At 41.6% G+C, this 18,626-nt stretch overlaps 1 protein-coding gene across 1 annotated transcript; it reads right to left on the reverse strand.

Moving 5' to 3' along the window:
• Positions 1-537: 537 nt before the first annotated feature.
• Positions 538-7,793, reverse strand: LOC129837722 (growth/differentiation factor 6-A-like). The gene is made up of 2 exons (XM_055904111.1): positions 7,244-7,793; positions 538-3,049 (listed from the first exon to the last, which is right to left on the reverse strand). The coding sequence occupies exons 1-2, from the start codon at positions 7,593-7,595 to the stop codon at positions 2,157-2,159; spliced, it is 1,245 nt and encodes a 414-aa protein (XP_055760086.1). The 5' UTR covers positions 7,596-7,793; the 3' UTR covers positions 538-2,156.
• Between the last annotated feature and the right edge of the window lie 10,833 nt (positions 7,794-18,626).

Raw genomic sequence — 18,626 nt, forward strand, 5'->3', positions numbered from 1 at the left:
GTTGAGCAACAGAACACTATACAAACAAATAGCATCTCTGCTTATATACAGGCTTTGAAAGAAAGGGTCAAACAAATGCTTCTTTTTCCATAGTTAATATAATCCAATGGTCAAAGGAGACATTCTTCTCACTTCTTATTTTGGTCAACACGAAAAAATGCACAAAGGTCTGATTGAAGTGTGAGTTTTTCCCATTATTCAAATCAAATCCATGTAGACCACTTGATTTAGCATTATACTTACAGTAACGTTAGGTACTGTAATTACTGTGGTTCATATCTGTAACTTCATTGGAAACAAGCAGAGTTATAAATCACTTAAAAACGATGTTTTCTCTCTGTCACAAAGGATCAGCTCACAGATTTCTGGGAAATTAAAGGGGGGAGTTAAGTCATCCGAAGAACAAGAATGTTGGAAGTTTTTTCTTCACTTTATTAGTACAGTAATAGTGTGGAATAATATCCTATTATATATATATATATATATATATATATATATATATATATATATATATATATATATATATATATATATATATATATATATATATATATATTGGCCTATATAAATGTATAATTTCATATTTCATTTAAAAAGAATTTAACACAGTTGAATGCACCTCAGAACTCAGAACCTAGGTAATTATGAGGTAGACATCAATAATGGTATTTCCACCCTCAACAGTTTTTATACAGCTTAAATTACTCTTATCAATGTAAGAAATATATGATTATCATGAAATTCTGTACATCACAATTAATAAAATTATTATAGAATAGATATTATAACGATTTGAGTGCATTTAAAGTATGTACATTTACAAAGAAATGCATTTTGTCATTTCTTCATTCGTTGCACTTGTAAAGTTTTAACTATACAAATATTTACAGCTCAAATAATGAACAGCAGTGCATTCAAAGCTAATGTGCATTTAAATATCTCGTTGGCGAGTCTTTTCTGGTCAGTCGATTTATCATGAAAAAGGCGTTCTTCCTGACTACATGACGTTGCCGCAGTCAGTTGTGGAAGTGCCTTTTGTAAAGATGCAGACGTTGAAGATGCAAATGTTTGTCTTGATTATTTACCGTGGCCTCTTGTGTCCCCACGTGCTCCTGTGCGCAACCGGGTCCAACTGCCTTTCAGTGTGCCTTCAGCAAGTCATCGAGATACAGTCAGCTGTCAATGGCAGGCACAATACCAATGCCTATGTCCATAGAGCCCATGTTTAGAATCGTCTGTTTTAAAAGTCTTGCATTCGTTTCCCGCCGGCTGTGGTGACTCGAGCGCGCACTCCATTACGATGAAATACAGCGCACGGGGACATCTCTTGTAGGCATACCTGCGTTATCTCTTTTCCTCAGAGACCATTGTGTGTTTGGTAGATTACATTCACCTTTTGGAGAGAGAAAGGGAGATAGAGAGAGAGAGAGAGAGAGAGAGAGAGAGAGAAATTGGAGCGAGAGAGGATGGGGGGGGGGGTGCTAGGGCCGATTGATAACGCATCAGAAGAGCTCGATAGTTTCAGCTGGACGCTGGCAGTGAGCCTGGAAACACCCGCTACAAATGAGTCCTCTTTGCAAGACCGCTGCAGGGAGCTGCAACAATGCACAAGGGCTATCCCGTGACTGCGGCCTAGTTTGAACAGGTGCATTCCACTGTGCCCATTTCGAACATAATTCACTGATGGAAGACCAACAATTACAAGTCTGCTCAGAAAATAACAAATAATAGCCTATCACTAGCCTGTCGATAGCCACTCCTCTCCTGCGGACTAATGGTTCATGACGACCTGTCTAGCCATGTCGGGGCCTCGCGAAACAATAGACTATGATATTGAAAAACATATCATATGGACGGAAATGTAGACTAGGAGTATGTATTAGTTTAACACAACAATTGGACAGATAAGGCTATATGAGATTGTACTGAGTTGAAATGTGACCAATACAAATATGCTTGCATAGGCCTACACTGCAAATAATGTCTCTCGTGGATCCCTTTTGAGTGAAGTTTAGGCGCACCATGATATGGCAAGAACGCATGGGTCTATATGCTTAAGATATGCCACAGCTTTCATATCCTGACCTGGGCCGAATGACTTATCTTTGATTTTTACAGGGTTTAAATACGTCCAAGTGTCGCAGAAGAAAAGGACGCTACCTGCAGCCACACTGCTCTACCACCATGTCCTCGTACTGTTTGTACACAACGTTATTGCCCGAGTCTATGTAAAGAATGCTGATGGGACTTAGTTTAGTGGGAACACAACAGCTAGGAGGTGTGCTATTGGGGTCCATTGAATTCATGAGAGTTTGAATGATGGCATGGTTAGTTGGCTCTAAATGCGATCTCAAAGGGAAGTCGCACACGCCCTCGCAGTGGTACGCTTCGTAATCCAATGGCGCAATGATCCAGTCATCCCACCCTAGCTCTTTGAAATTAACGTGCAGAGCCTTTTTACTGCATCTAGATTTTGACTTTTTGCCATGTCTTTTCCCATGCCGATTGTTCAATGCAGTCCTCCGTCGGCGCCTGGCTTTGAACCGCAGGCCCCTCTCCTCCTCCGACCTGCTCCCCGATCCGCGCGACTTGATCTTCTCTTTCATTTCGTTGAACAGGCTCTCCCTTTTCTTGGACCTGGTGTAAACCACCAAGATGGCCTTCTCTTGCTGGGTTCGACCGGTTCTGTCAAATCCCATCTGTTTTAAATCGATTTCCATTTCTGATTTACCAAGAGTGGCCTTGAGCTGGAGACAAAGCTGGCTCCCCTGGGCAGAATGATGCCTGTTTTTAAACATTTCCCACACGTCCAAAACCTCCCATCCTGGTTTTCGGGAATCCAGAGGATCAAGGGATCTGGAATCCAGTAGCCGTTCTGATCGACAGGAGAGTAATTGAATGTCATAGAGACCTGTCGGGGACGTTTGTAAATCCCCGGGCCCTTTTCTAAATATCCTTAATTCAGCTCCAACCAACTCCTCTTTGTCTGAAAGGGTTGAGACATCAAACAGATACTTTTGTCTTCGCAAAGGAGAGTGCAAGAGATCGTCTGCAAGATAAAAAGAAATAATTGCAGTCAGATTCACTTAGGGTGTACAGTGTTCAGGAGAGGGAAGGAGGAGGGTTCACATTCTCACAAAGAGGCCAGATCCACTGGCCTTCTCTCTTGTTTTCCTGTGCCCACTCAAAAGTCGAGCTGAGACAAACTACGACTGACACGTCATCAAATTAGATAAAGAGGTCTCATAGTTAACATCATAGGCTACTTGGTGTAATTTCGGAGCAGAAGGGGTGATTTACATTTTGGTACTGTATAATAAACCATCTTCACTCTTAACATCAATAATCAACAGATGCAAACTTATCAAAACAACTACCATGATAATCAATTATTTAGATTTGCCCGTTATGCCTAATATGATGAGGTGTCACCTGTTTGAATCAACTATATTTCCATGTTAGTAAGATACAATTGTTGCGACAGTAGCCTGAATATTGTAGGCTAAGCCTATGATCACAATACAACAGCAGGCAATTACATCTTTCTGTCTCTCTCTCTCTCTCTGTGCCACATTGTCCTTTTGGATTTTATACATTTTCGATGTGAAAAATACAGTTCAGTATCCTATAATCCTATACTTTTGCCCTGTACTTTAAATGTTGTCACTTTTTATTATTAGAACAGAATCGAAATATAGCCTATGTCATTTAATTATTATTGGGAGAAATGTGAAATTCGGAAGCAAACTTCAATTGAATTATCAATTGAATCTTATCATTAATTTTAAATGTTAATTATATTAGGCTATTGTTTTCTAATAACACCCCAAATGAATCCCTTCTGAGAATACTTTTCTTTTTCAATGTAGGCCTATCATCACTAAACGAAGAGCCTGATTCAATTAGTGAATATTTTATCAAACAAGTTTATTCATTATTCTTTGCTTGGGAAAAATAATTTCTGAAACTATTATCAAAGTTGTGGAACAAAGAAACGTGGGGCCATGACGGAAGGGGATTCTGTCAGACTCAACCGACCAAAGGCGACATAGGCTACTGTACACTCAACTGAACAATACAGAATTAATGCGTTATTCCCTGCTCGAGACCCACGATGCCTAGGCCATACATATTTGATCCCAACGAGTCAATGTGCTCTCATATAAGTTAGAATATTGTTAATTTCTGCTGTGAAGGGTATACTGGCGTTATGCAGTGTTTTTGTATATCTAAAACCCAAGATTTCATAAAATACATTCTAGTTTTTTAAAACACACATTTTGATTTTCGTCATCTTTCATCAGTCATATATAAATACACTTAGGCATAACAGGGTAAATAGTCAAATAGGCTGAAGTAAAAACGTATCTGTTTTACTTTTAAGGCAACCATTGAAAAAAATGTTTTCTCCAAACTAAATGCGATCTTTAGCATTCACGATAACAGGAATATACTAGGCCTACATAAGACAGATCAACCTGTGGTGTTCTGAAAAATCAACCAAATGTGATTCCGTTTATCATTTGTCCATCAAATTAAATGCACTGAAAAACATTTTATTTAATAATAACAACAACTATTAGTAGCCTGTTCTAGGCCTAAACAATTGCGCCCTGTGTGTAGGCTATTCATCTATAACTCCAATATAGATGCCATATTTCAAAATAATATTTTATTCTAAATAGATATTTGAATATGGTTGCCAGAACTTTCCCCCCTCTGTGAACCCTGCAGTTTAATAGTAAAAGTAGAGTGAAACCTTGTGTTTGTTTCAGTAACTTGTACGTATGGTCTACATTAAGTTTTTTTTATAAGACCTCAAACAAATCGTATACAAGGTCACCAAATAATTAACAGATCTAAATTCCCCTCTTCCTCATTAAAATACTTCACGGCTTATATTTAATAATATCCTCTTGCCAACGACAACACTCCCGGTTCAAAAATGCTTGTCCTGATTATGCTGACTTTAAGTTACAGCGGGAATCTGTTTTAAAGAACTTTTAAAGACATTGCAGTTTGTTGATTTGGAGATATGATTCGACAAATTAAGAGACACATTTGCTTGGAAATTATAAACATTTCGACATAATGGAGCCTGTGCGTAATTTACATATTTATCTGACCAAAATATGAACGATACGGCGTCATCCACTTATGTTAGGCCTATTGTTGTATTATCTGAGATTGTGGACAACATATAGCATTGATGTTACGCTTTCTTCTATGTATTAGGCTACGACTTTCTAAAGGCTGAGAAAGAGAGCGAAGAGGAGAGGAGCGATATATATATTTATATATATATATATATATATATATATATATATATATATATATATATATATATAAAGAGAGAGAGAGAGAGAGAGAGAGAGAGACTTCTAGTGCTGTGGCTTCGGAGGCCAGCGAGCACCATCTGCGTTTTAATGAGTTACTTCAAGTGCCAAAAGTAATTTTCATACATTTGGTTTATTCTTGTCTGACCTTGCGACCATAGGGACGTCTCCTAATCTGTTTTGCATAAATTGTTTTTATTTTACCTGCAAAGGGGAAAGGCTACACAATATAAAACATTTCAGTTTTATACAAAAATGTCGTCTATCGTACAAGTGTTTCCAAATAGAGCTGTGCGTAATAGCTGAAAAAAGCGCAAAATGCATATATTACGCACGAACGCTGTCGCTTGAATATTACTTTTCGGACTTTTTAAAGTGCAAAAAACATTATGCTGTAACCTATTATACAATACAACTCAACACTCGAGGGCCTGGTAGAATCTTAACAGAAACCACCAATGTGCTGAGAGAACGGAAGAAAAAATATTGTCAGTAATTAAAGTGGCAGTCGCACAGGGAGGTACACAGTAAAATACTAACCACTTCATAGCGAAGGACGTGCTCTTACATTTTTTCCCTTCGTTTTTGGTGATATGCCATTGGCTGAGCTGGGTCATTATGGGAGAATAGACAGTGTTTGATATGTTATGACACGAACACTCAATTAGATCACGAGTTCAAATACTCCAATCAGCGGTTCGATGCTAAGCAACCCTCGGAGAGTCCAGAGAAGGGTCAGAGCCAGTGACACATCAAATCAAAATCAGGGGGAAAGTGAGGCTTTTTCACCAAATCAGCTCTATGTTACAGATGGGAAATAATGGCAACAATGACGTTAACTGATTGTAGTTCTCCTCTAAAGATAAAGCAGACTTACATGTGTTCGGTTTGTTGGTGTTTAACTGCCTTTGTCTGTCTAATCAAATCCGTCAAATCACCTTGTTACAGAGTTAACTGTCCCTAATCCCCTGTAGCCCACCCTAACCCATTCTAATATATCCGTGTATTAACTGCAGAGTTGGCCATACAGATTGCATGATGATCTGTAACACAAACTGTTCATTCCTATCTTGACGCAAGCCAACTGTAATTTCCTGTTTGTTGTGTTCACATTGTCCTACCGCAATTTGTAAATGAATGCACAAGTTCTTTGGAAATATAACTTTTTCTATGATTATCTCAATTGGCTCTGTTTTGAGATAGTCTAGTCTGACGACAAGGCAAGGTTTGAACAGGATGGGTTTGGTGCACGCGGGGACCAATAGAGAATGATTTACTACCTTCATTTAGATAGGGCCTCAATTAGTGTTTTATTGTCGTCTTACCTGGGGGTCAATGTAAGTATAATATAACTTTATACTTTGCAAAACTGACGTACGCCTATGGCTCTTTAAAATGTGTCCCAAGGGCTTCAAGGGAACTGAATGCGACGACAAAGCGTAATGCGTCCCTCATAAACGGTGATAACGTTCCAGGGCAACTAATACAACTTTGAGGCTGGCAAGATAATTGCACTTTAGCTTGTGATATATCGTTTTATGCATTCATTAATAGCACATTTTACAATTCAAACTTCTACATATTTAGATTGGCCAGCACACTCTATTTTGATGTGGTTATTCTATTTTATGGCACTCTTTATGGGTCAAGAGTTGAGTAGAAGAGGCACACCATTTTTCCACATTTCAACTTGCAACTGCAGCATTTAATTCAATAAGACAGCCATTGTAAAAGTAATAGTTTATGCTATTGTGAAAGGGGGTGCTGGGGTTTTTTTTAGATTTAAAAGAATGCATACCATGGCTGCAGCGATGTGTGCAAATCTAAAACAAATGTAGCAAGATTCTTACTTGGTCATATGCAACGGTAGTAGGCTACATAGCTAAGTCATTTTAGATGAGACCAACCTGTTCCTCTGTCCACAAAACTTGTTATGGTGTTTGCAGACTTTGAGGAGCGGAAAAAACTTGCGTTTAGTCCGAGTCTCTCTGCAGCCGAATACGTTCTGTATATGGAGAGCATGTAATCGTGGGGCACAATTGCGTCCTTATTAAAGTCTTCTCGGTGATGGCTTAACATTGGGGAAGATGCGAAGATCTCTTTGAGAAATGTGGTTGACCTTTGTCCATCATGAAGGATCTTGACTCCCTTGTTTCTCCTTGGCATAGAGGGGGATATGATGGCAGCTGACTGAAAACATGGTATATTCCAAATGTAGAGGAGTAACAAATATAACGATAGTACTTGAAATGCGTCCATGGTGGTAGTGTCCCAAAGATGTTTCGAAGCCCTCTCCACAATGAAGCGATTTTAGACAGCAAGAGCTGAAGATAGACTGCGCGTCGGTTAGACTTCTGCGTTCCCTTCTCACCAGAAAAGTGCGTTCGCGCCCTCGACTTCACACAAGAGCGGAGACTGTTGAATCAAATAGTGAAACACGCCCACTTGCAGACGCTCATGTAGCCTACTTATTGGAGAACTTTTCCCAGTCTTTCTATGGACGTTAAGACGGAGGAGACATCTCCGACGGCCGAGAAGTCGTGTCTCACCGCCATAAGTAACGCCACAGGAAGCCAAGTTTAAAGGTACAATAACACGTTGACAAAGGTCAAGAGGTGGACAAAGATTTCAACAGAGCAGAGGTCATGGAACGTTTCTAACCAACTGAGAGAGTAGCCTATTGGCCAATATTGATGAATGTAACCAATATTGATGAATGTAACCAATTATCTAATTAAAAACCCCCAAGAAACGTTTAGGCACGAAAACATTTTATTTATTTCAAACATGCAAAGATTTTGGGGCCATCTTGTTTAACTTTATAAAAACCTTAGCAATAGCTCAGCTATTTGGTGCGATGTTCTACATCCCTAACGAAGGTCACAGGTGCAATTTTTACTTTTCAAGACAAAGGACCTCGGTTATATATATTGTATTTCTGTGCGTAAACCAAACTGGCAAAGGGTATCAATAGATTCTGAAAGTACTGAAGAGAATGTGTTCCTTTCAAGAAAAATAAATGGCACGAAGAACACTATTCATTACGCTATTCAGCCTCTCCTTTTGCTGTACTCTACCGGCCTCCAATGGCATTGCCATGAACTGCAAGTTGCTTCAAAATCATACGACCCATACTTCGCTAAATATCTAGGCCCACTTGATGAAGACATGATAATAATGTATCCTCAAAAATATGTCATTCAGTTCATGATAAGGCCATCGTGCCTCCAGATAAAGGACAATGAAAATCCCTTGTGGAAATCTCCAATCTTGAACGGGTTAGTCAGAGATAAGATGTGTGCATAGGCCTTGCCAGTAACATATTAACTAACTGTGGTGTTAGTAGGTCAACAAACCGACAAGGTCCTTCAGAGTGATAAGATTTTAAATCGTTTGAGACAGGAAACAACTTCACAGTGATTTATAATGCATGCAGGTGTTGATGCATTCACTAATTGTGTGTCTGCTGTAGTTTTTACTCTATGCATGTTTAGGATTATAGCCTATCTCTACGCAGACCCTATTTCTAATGACAGTTGGGTAAGATTGGATCCAGGATTCACCAACCAAATACTTTACCTGTTTTTGGAAAAACTCCACAAAATCCATTTCTGATGCAGGTTTTTTTGTAGTATGTAAAGTTTTAGCTTTTATCTACACTACCCGTGAAAAGTTTAAGAACACCTACTCATTCAAGGGTTTTCCTTTATTTTCTACTATTTTCTACATTGTAGAATAATAATGAAGACATCAAAACTATGAAACAGCACATATATGGAATCATATAGTAACCAAAAAAGTGTTACACAAATCAAAATATATTTGAGATTTGAGATTCTTCAAATAGCCAACCCATGCCTTGATGACAACTTTGCAAACTCTTAGCATTCTTTCAACCTGCTTCATCTGGAATGCTTTTCCATCAGTCTTGAAGGAGTTCCCACGTATACTGAGCACTTGTTGGCTGCTTTTCCTTCACTCTGCGGTCCAGCTAATCCCAAACCATCTCAATTTGGTTGAGGTCAGGGGATGAAGGCCAGGTCATCTGATGCAGCACTACATCACTCTCCTTCTTGGTAAAATAGCCCTGACACAGGATCATTGTCCTGTTGAAAAACAAATGATAGTCCCACTAAGCCCAAACCAGATGGGATGGCGTATCGCTGCAGAATGCTGTGGTAGCCATGCTGGTTAAGTGTGCCTTGAATTCTAAATAAATCACAGACAGTGTCACCAGCAAAGCACCCCCACACCATAACACCTCTTCCTCCATGCTTTAAGGTGAGAAATACACATGCGGAGATCATCCATTCACCCACACCGCGTCTCACAAAGACACTGCAGTTGGAACCAAAAAGCTCCAATTTGGACTCCAGACCAAAGGACACATTTCCACCTGTCTCATGTCCATTGCTAGTGTTTCTTGGCCCAAGCAAGTCTCTTCTTATTATTGGTGTCTTTTAGTAGTGGTATCTTTGCAGCAATTCGACCATGATGACTTGATTCACACTGCCTGATTCACACAGATGTGTCTGTTACTTGAACTCTGTGAAGCATTTATTTGGGCTGCAATTTCTGAGGCTGGTAACTGTAATGAACTTATACTCTGCAGCAGAGGTAACTCCGGGTCTTCCATTCCTGTGGCGGTCCTCATGAGAGCCAGTTTCATCATAGCGCTTGATGGTTTTTGCGACTGCACTTGAAGAAACTTTCAAAGTTCTTGAAATGTTCCGTTTTGACTGACCTTCATGTCTTAAGGTAATGATGGACTGTCGTTTCCCTTTGCCTATTTGAGCTGTTCTTGCCATAATATGGACTTATACCGCCCTACCTTGTCACAACATAACTGATTGGCTCAAAGAAGAAGATTGGCATTAAGGAAAGAAATTCTACAAATTAACTTTTAAGAAGGCACACCTGTTAATTGAAATGCATTCCAGGTGACTACCTCATGAAGCTGGTTGAGAGAATGCCAAGAGTGTGCAAAGCTGTCATCAAGGCAAAGGGCGGCTATTTGAAGAATCTCAAATAGAAAATATATTTAGATTTGTTTAACACTTTTTTGGTTACTACATGATTCCATATGTGTTATTTCATAGTTTTGATGTCTTCACTAAAATACTAAAAATAAAGAAAAACCCTTGAATGAGTAGGTGTTCTTAAACTTTTGACCGGTAGTGTATATGGCAAATTTGAGGTCTTAAAACCTTTTCTCAATAGGGGGTGCTGTTTTCACTTTGTAAAAATTTCGTTCCCAAATTAAACTGCCTCGTACTCAATTCTTGCTCGTACAATATGCATATTATTATTACTATTGGATAGAAAACACTCTCTAGTTTCTAAAACCGTTTGAATTATATCTGTGAGTAAAACAGAACTGGAGTTGGAGCAATTTTCCTATGAGGATGTGAGAATGCTGAAATCTGCAGGCAGTTCTGAGGTCGGTTTATTAATTTGCCTGTCTTCTATTGGTTGAGATGCACTGCATACGCCTTCCCCTGGATGTCAGTAAATAGTGAGAATTGAAATGGTGTTGCTAGGCAGATCTGAGAGCTTATAAATGGGCTGGCAACGTGGGGTCCTTCCTTTCTTCTCTTCGCCCTAATGCAAAATGGACCTCTGGATGTCGTTCTAGAAAGCTCCCGTTATATCCCTTAGATATATCCGGCTCTGTTTTTATTCGATATAGGTGTTAAAGACATCATAATGTTGTTATTTTAAACCGAGTTATATCAGTTTATATCAGTGTCACGTTCCTGACCTATTTCTGTTAGTTTGTTGTATGTGTTAGTTGGTCAGGACGTGAGTTTGGGTGGGCATTCTATGTTTTCTGTTTCTATGTTGGTTTAAGGGTTGCCTGGTATGGCTCTTAATTAGAGGCAGGTGTTTGGCGTTTTCCTCTAATTGAGAGTCATATTTAGGTAGGTTGTTTCACAGTGTTCGTTGTGGGTGGTTGTCTCCTGTGTCAGTGTTTGTATGTTACGCCACACGGGACTGTTCTCGGTTTGTTTGTACGTTCGGTCTTTTGTGTAGTCATTTTCCTGTTCGTGAGTTCTGCGTTGTATGTGAGTTCGCATGTCCAGGTTTGTCTACTCCGTTTTGTTGTTTTGTTAGGTTATAGTGTTTTCGTCTTTTCTTTAAATAAATTATATATTCACAACCCGCTGCGCCTTGGTTCAATCACTACTCCTCCTCTTCGGTTGTAGAGGAGGAGGAGAACCGTAACAGAACCACCCACCTTATAACCAGAACCAAGCAGTGGTGTAATCGGAGGAAGGGACAGCACAAGAAGGAGGAATGGACATGGGAGGATGTTTTGGACGGGAAAGGTTGCTACACATGGGAGGAGATCCTGGCTGGAAGGGATCGCCTCCCATGGGAACAGCTGGAGGCACTGAGGAGAGCAGAGGCAATCGGAGAAGGGAACCGGCGTTATGAGGGGACGTGTCTTGCACGGAAGCCCGAAAAGCCCGTGAGTACTACCCAAAAATTTCTTGGGGGGGGTGGCTAAGAGGTAGTGGGCCAAGAGGTAGTGGGCCAAGGGCAGGTAGGAGACCTGCGCCCACTTACCAGGCTAACCGTGGAGAGCGGGAGTACGGGAGTACGGGCAGACACCGTGTTACGCAGTAGAGCGCACGGTGTCTCCTGTACGTGTGCATAGCCCAGTGCGGGTTATTCCACCTCCCCGCACTGGTAGGGCTAGATTGAGCATTGAGCCAAGTGCCATGAAGCCGGCTCTACATATCTGGCCACCAGTACGTCTCCTTGGGCCGGCTTACATGGCACCAGCCTTACGCAGTGTGTCCCCGGTTCGCCTACATAGCCTGGTTGCGGGTTATTCCACCTCCCCGCACTGGTCGGGCGACGGGGAGCATTCAGCCAGGTAAGGTTGGGCAGGCTCGGTGCTCAAGGGAGCCAATACGTCTGCACGGTCCGGTATTTCCGGCGCTACCTCCCCGCCCCAGCCCAGTACCACCAGTGCCTACACCACGCACCAGGCTTCCAGTGCATTTTCAGAGCCCTGTTCCTCCTCCACGCACTCTCTCTATGGTGCGTGTCTCCAGCCCAGTGCCTCCAGTTCCGGCACCACGCACTAAGCCACCTGTGCGTCTCCAGAGCCCTGTACACACTGTTCCTTCTCCCCGTACTCGTCATGATGTGCGTGCACTCAGCCCGGTGCCACCAGTGCCGGTACCACGCACCAGGCATATAGTACGCTTTGAGAGTCCAGTGTGCCCTGTCCCTGCTCCACGCACTAGGCTTGAGGTGCGTGTCTCCAGTCCGGTGCATCCAGTTCCGGCACCACGCACCAGGCCTACAGTGCGTCTCAGCCGGCCAGAGTCTGCCGTCTGCCCAACGGCGCCTGAACTGTCCGTCTGCCATGAGCCTACAAAGCCTTCCGCCAGACAGGATCAGTCTGAGCCATCCGTCTCCGCAGCGCCATCTGAGCCATCCGTCTCCGCAGCGCCATCTGAGCCATCCGTCTCCGCAGCGCCATCTGAGCCATCCGTCTCCGCAGCGCCATCTGAGCCATCCGTCTCCCCAGCGCCATCTGAGCCATCCGTCTCACCAGCGCCGTCTGAGCCATCCGTCTGTCCCGAGCCATTAGAGCCGCCCGTCTGTCCCGAGCCGTCAGAGCCGTTAGTCAGTCAGGAGCCGCTAGAGCCATTCGTCAGTCAGGATCTGCCAGAGCCGCCAACCAGACAGGATCTGCCAGAGCTGCCAACCAGACAGGATCTGCCAGAGCCGCCAACCAGACAGGATCTGCCAGAGCCGTCAGCCAGCCATGAGCGTCCAGAGCCGTCAGCCAGCCATGAGCGTCCAGAGCCGTCAGCCAGCCATGAGCGTCCAGAGCCGTCAGCCAGCCATGAGCGTCCAGAGCCGTCAGCCAGCCATGAGCGTCCAGAGCCGTCAGCCAGTCATGAGCTGTCCCTCAGCCCAGAGCGGCTATTTATCCAGAACTGCCCCTCAGCCCAGAGCTGTCTCTCTGTCCGGAGCTGCCTTTCATTCCGGAGTTGCCCCTCTATCCTGAGCTACCTCTCTATCCTGAGCTACCTCTCTATCCTGAGCTACCTCTCTATCCTGAGCTATCCCTCTGTCCTGAGCTATCCCTCTGTCCTGAGCTATCCCTCTGTCCTGAGCTATCCCTCTATCCCGGTGCTGCCCCTTGTCTCGATGTTACCCAAAAGATTAAGGGGGTGTAATGTGAGGGTGGTCATTTGTAGGGGGAGATGTAAGCTGGGATTGACTATGGTGGGGTGGGGACCTCGCCCTGAGCCTGAGCCACCACCGTGGTCAGGTGCCCACCCAGACCCTCCCCTAGACTTTGTGCTGGTGCGCCCGGAGTTCGCACCTTAAGGGGGGGGTTATGTCACGTTCCTGACCTATTTCTGTTAGTTTGTTGTATGCGTTAGTTGGTCAGGACGTGAGTTTGGGTGGGCATTCTATGTTTTCTGTTTCTATGTTGGTTTAGGGTTGCCTGGTATGGCTCTTAATTAGAGGCAGGTGTTTGGCGTTTTCCTCTAATTGAGAGTCATATTTAGGTAGGTTGTTTCACAGTGTTCGTTGTGGGTGGTTGTCTCCTGTGTCAGTGTTTGTATGTTAGGCCACACGGGACTGTTCTCGGTTTGTTTGTACGTTCGGTCTTTTGTGTAGTCATTTTCCTGTTTGTGAGTTCTGCGTTGTATGTGAGTTCGCATGTCCAGGTTTGTCTACTCCGTTTTGTTGTTTTGTTAGGTTATAGTGAAGTTCATGTTTTCGTCTTTTCTGTAAATAAATGTCAACTTCAGAAGCTGCTTTTTGGTTCAATCCATGCTCCTCCTCTTCGGATGAAGAGGAGGAGGACTACCGTTACAATCAGTATATTGCGATTTTCGGATATTTATTAGTGCCGCGTTATAGTGAGTTGGACACGTCTTTGCCACATGGCTAATGTTTACTGCTAATTCCAACGTTGAAGACTACATTCTACAACCGAGCAACGATTCTTTTGGACAAAGGACAACTTGCCCAAGATTCTGATGGGAGCTCATCCAAAAGTAAGAATTATTTATGATGTTAATTCGTTGTTCTGTTGAAAAATGTTAAACTCATATTCCGCCATTAATTTCGGTGCGGTCTCGCTTTAACGCACGCTGTATGTCGTAGTAACGTTAATTTTAAAAATCTAACACAGCGATTGCATTAAGAACTAATGCTGTCCAACCTGTATTTTTTAGTCAAGTTTAGGATTAGTTACTGATTAGATTAGGTGCCTCTCCCAAGATTTCTCCCGACATATTGTTGGCAGCTTGGCTACTTTTCTCATTGTATAACCACGATTTGTGCCGCTAAATATGCACATTTTCGAACAAACTCTATATGTATTGTGTAATATGATGTTATAGGACTGTCATCTGAAGAAGTTTGAGAAGGTTAGTGAAAAAATGTATATCTTTTGCTGGTTTATTCGTTATCGCTATTGTTGGCCTGAATCAATGCTGTTGTGTGGTTGGCTATTGTAGTAAGCTAATATAATGCTATATTGTGTTTTCGCTGTAAAACACTTAAAAAATCGGAAATATTGGCTGGATTCACAAGATCTTTGTCTTTCATTTGCTGTACGCTGTGTATTTTTCAGAAATGTTTTATGATGAGTATTTAGGTAATACACGATGGTCTCTGTAGTTATTCTAGTTGCTTTGGTGAGAGTTGTGATGGTGGCTGCAATGGTAAACTATGATTTATACCTGAAATATGCACATTCTTCTAACAAAACATATGCTATACAATAAATATGTTATCAGACTGTCATCTGATGAAGTTGTTTATTGGTTAGTGGCTATTTATATCTTTATTTGGTCGAAATTGTGATAGCTACCTATGCAGGTAAAAAATGGTGGGAAAAAAAAGTTGTGTCTTTTGCTATCGTGGTTAGCTAATAGATTTACATATTGTGTCTTCCCTGTAAAACCTTTTAAAAATCAGAAATTATGGCTGGATTCACAAGATGTGTATCTTTCATCTGGTGTCTTGGACTTGTGATTTAATGATATTTAGATGCTAGTATTTACTTGTGACGCTATGCTAGGCTATGCTAGTCAGCTTTTTTACTGATGGGGGTGCTCTGGATCCGGGATTGTGATGAAGTAGAAGTTAAATTAGAATTTAAGACCTTTAAATGTATTTAATACATTTATCTAAAACTTTAATGAGAATGATTACCTATTTGCATTTCTATAAATTGGTATGTGGAGGAATAAACATGATTAAATCAGTCCGTAAAATAGCATGTGGTTGAAATAGCATGATTTACTATTCCATTGTGTGGCAGTACACTCCAGCAGAGGGCAGCATTTGTCCACCACCTCCTGATATCTGTGGCTTTGACATGGAGCTTTCACTCTTTAAATTTACTCTAAGACACATGGATAGGGTCAGTATTTTCCTCCAAATGTGTCAAATGAGAATAGGCCTTAGATGTCTCACACAATTAAGTAGCCATTGGTCACAGGGGTAGGCTACTTGAATGTTCTGGCCACAAGTGTGAAGCTACTCAGTATTCCCCACCTCTTTGACCTGTGCTTTTTAGCAGCCTCCGTCTGATGATCTCTGCAATCTAAACATTGAGTTTGGAGAGCTTTGGCAGTTACTTGTCCTCAAATAAATGTTGCTCTCAACGGGCTCAGCTGAATTACGTTATTCACTTCTTTCGTCAGTATGAGTCAGTATATTTCTCAGAAGAGCACCTGGTTAAATTGGTCGAACGGTTACTAAACATGTTATAGAAGCAATTCTTACCATGAAGCAGATTTTTTGTAAAATGATTTTGGGGGATGATACAAATTGGATTGTGAAGTCTTGCGAAGGATGCGCTGCAGAGTCTACTCACAGACGCTATCCCACTACTGGACTGCACCGGGGATTTGACCTGCTTCGTTTCCGAACTGGGCCAGTGCAGCCCTCCTTAGACGACCTGGAGGGCCTGGCCTCCCCAGGAGCACTATATCGATACTGAATTTAGTGCAGACACCCGTTCGACATAGAGCGCCTCAGCTCACACGATGCGCCAACCTCAGCCTCCTCAGGTGACTTGGGTTACAGGCATGCGCCCCCGCGCCCGGCGCGAAACTCAGCTGCAAGTAAAGGTGATAAGTAGAGTAGTGTGTGACGTCATTTCAAAGGAACGCTTACAATCCTTTGCAAAGTCAACGAGAATAACTAAAGACTATAGTTTTCTATAAACTAGGCTTCAAATTACCCTCAGATTTTACAATATTTTAATAGAAAGTCGGAGTACAGAAAATCTCTGATAGACAGTTTTTTTCTCTTTGTAAGATGATGGAAGGTTATCTGTGCTGTTGAAGGTTGTAAGAAATAAAATAAGGTTAATGCATTTATGCTTTACCATACATTATGGAAGAGTACAGTAAAAAAAAACACATTGAACTGACAATGAGATTGTGGTATTGTATTTGTATTTATTTATTTTAAAACAGTTACAGAAATGCAATTATTTTTTTTAGAAAAAGCAATCATTTATTTTGACATTTGCTTAGGCTAAAACAAGATAGTGGACTAATTACATTGATATGATTTGATTTGTAATAGAAACCAACCGTAGACCTATCATTCACATTAACCATGCTTTGCTTCAAATCCATTGTTCAATGTTGCCAATTTTCAGCCTTACTGTTACTTTAGACATAGAAGTATTAATTCTATTCAAATTCTAGTCAAAGACAGAATTGCTTTTCTATACTGACAATCTGGGGTATTTCTATGATGTGAAGACATTCAGGGCTTAGCCCTAAACCAGTAGGTGGGTCTGAGGGCATTCTCCCCCAGCACAAAAAAATAAGCAATTTCAACAGCTGTATGCATGAATTTGGTGCACTTTGAGATGAACTTGCACCTTCCCACCTGTCACAGCAGACACTGCCAGTACTCAATTACAGTTGCTGCTGTGGGTCTCTCTACTCTAGAACAATCTTTACTCTGGAATACATACATCTACTGTGTATTTTTTTTTTTACTCCACTGGCCTCCTATTCGCATCTGTTCTCCTTCTAGGCTCATCTGAAAGGTAGACGTGCAACATGTCCTTAGTTAGTTTTAAAGAGACTGAACTTCCTGATTTGGCTTCATCTTAGATTTGGTTAATTAAGAAATGCTAGCGACCATAAATGAATTCAAACAGGAGTTGGTTTTGGGGTGTAGTGTGATGTGGGTGTCTGGTGTGTGTGTTCGCAGATGGGAAGAGTAAGCCAAATTATTTTGCCAATTATCTTCAGCAGTCTGTCTGACTTTGACAGACATTACATTACACAATGTAAATGAGACAATATTGCCATGTTGCACACCTTTTAGTTTTCTCATTAAATGCTTTCAATAATTGTTTATGAATTTCTACAAATTATAGTGTGTTTGAGGTTTTTAAGTCATTGACATTCGGAGCTATTGGAATTTTAACATATTGTCCCATTTACATTGTGCAATTAACCAATGGTCCCTAACTAGCCCTTAGGCCAGGGATTTGCAACTCCAGTCTTCAGGGGCTGGAGTGGGGCCACACTTTCCCCCATTCCTAGCAAACACAGCTGATTAAACTAAATGCATTCTGAACTGAAGATCATGATTAGTTGATTACTGGAGTCGGGTTTGTGAACTGGGCCTGGGGCAAAACACCAATCAGGCTCCCGAGGACTGGAGTTTCCCATCCCTGTCCTAGGCAGTGCATTCGGACCCCTTACCTTTTTCCACATTTTGTTACATTGCAGTCTTATTCTAAAATGTATTAAATAAATAAAAAGTCCTCATCAATCAACACACAATACCCCATAATGAAAAAGCGAAAAGAGGTTTTTAGACATTTTTGCTAATTAATAAAATATTAAAACAGAAATAACTTATTTACATATTATTTAGACCCTTTGCTATGAGACTCGAAATTGAGCTCAGGTGCACCCTGTTTCCATTGATCATCCTTGAGATGTTTCGACAACATTATTGGAGTCCGCCTGTGGTAAATCCATTTGACTGGACATGATTTAAAAAGGCACACATTTGTCGATATAAGGTCCCACAGTTGACAGTGTATGTCAGAGCAAAAACCAAGCCATGATGCCAAAGGAATTGTCCGTAGAGCTCCGAGACAGGATTGTTTCGAGGCACAGATCTGGGGAAGGGTACTTCAAAATGTCTGCAGTATTGAAGGTCCCCAAGAACACAGTGGCCTGGCTCATTCTTAAATGGAAGAAGTTTGAAACCACCAAGACTCTTCCTAGACCTGGCCGCCTGGTTAAACTGTGC

The sequence above is a fragment of the Salvelinus fontinalis genome, chromosome 38, assembly GCF_029448725.1.
Source record: "Salvelinus fontinalis isolate EN_2023a chromosome 38, ASM2944872v1, whole genome shotgun sequence".
Classification (NCBI taxonomy): Eukaryota; Metazoa; Chordata; class Actinopteri; order Salmoniformes; family Salmonidae; genus Salvelinus; species Salvelinus fontinalis.

Coding starts and splice junctions, on each gene's coding strand:
- LOC129837722 (XM_055904111.1), bottom strand. CDS start 7,595: ATGGACGCATTTCAAGTACTATCGTTATATTTGTTACTCCTCTACATT. Junction 3,050..7,243: donor TTTTGTGGACAGAGGAACAG/GTTGGTCTCATC, acceptor TTTATCTTGCAG/ACGATCTCTTGCACTCTCCT.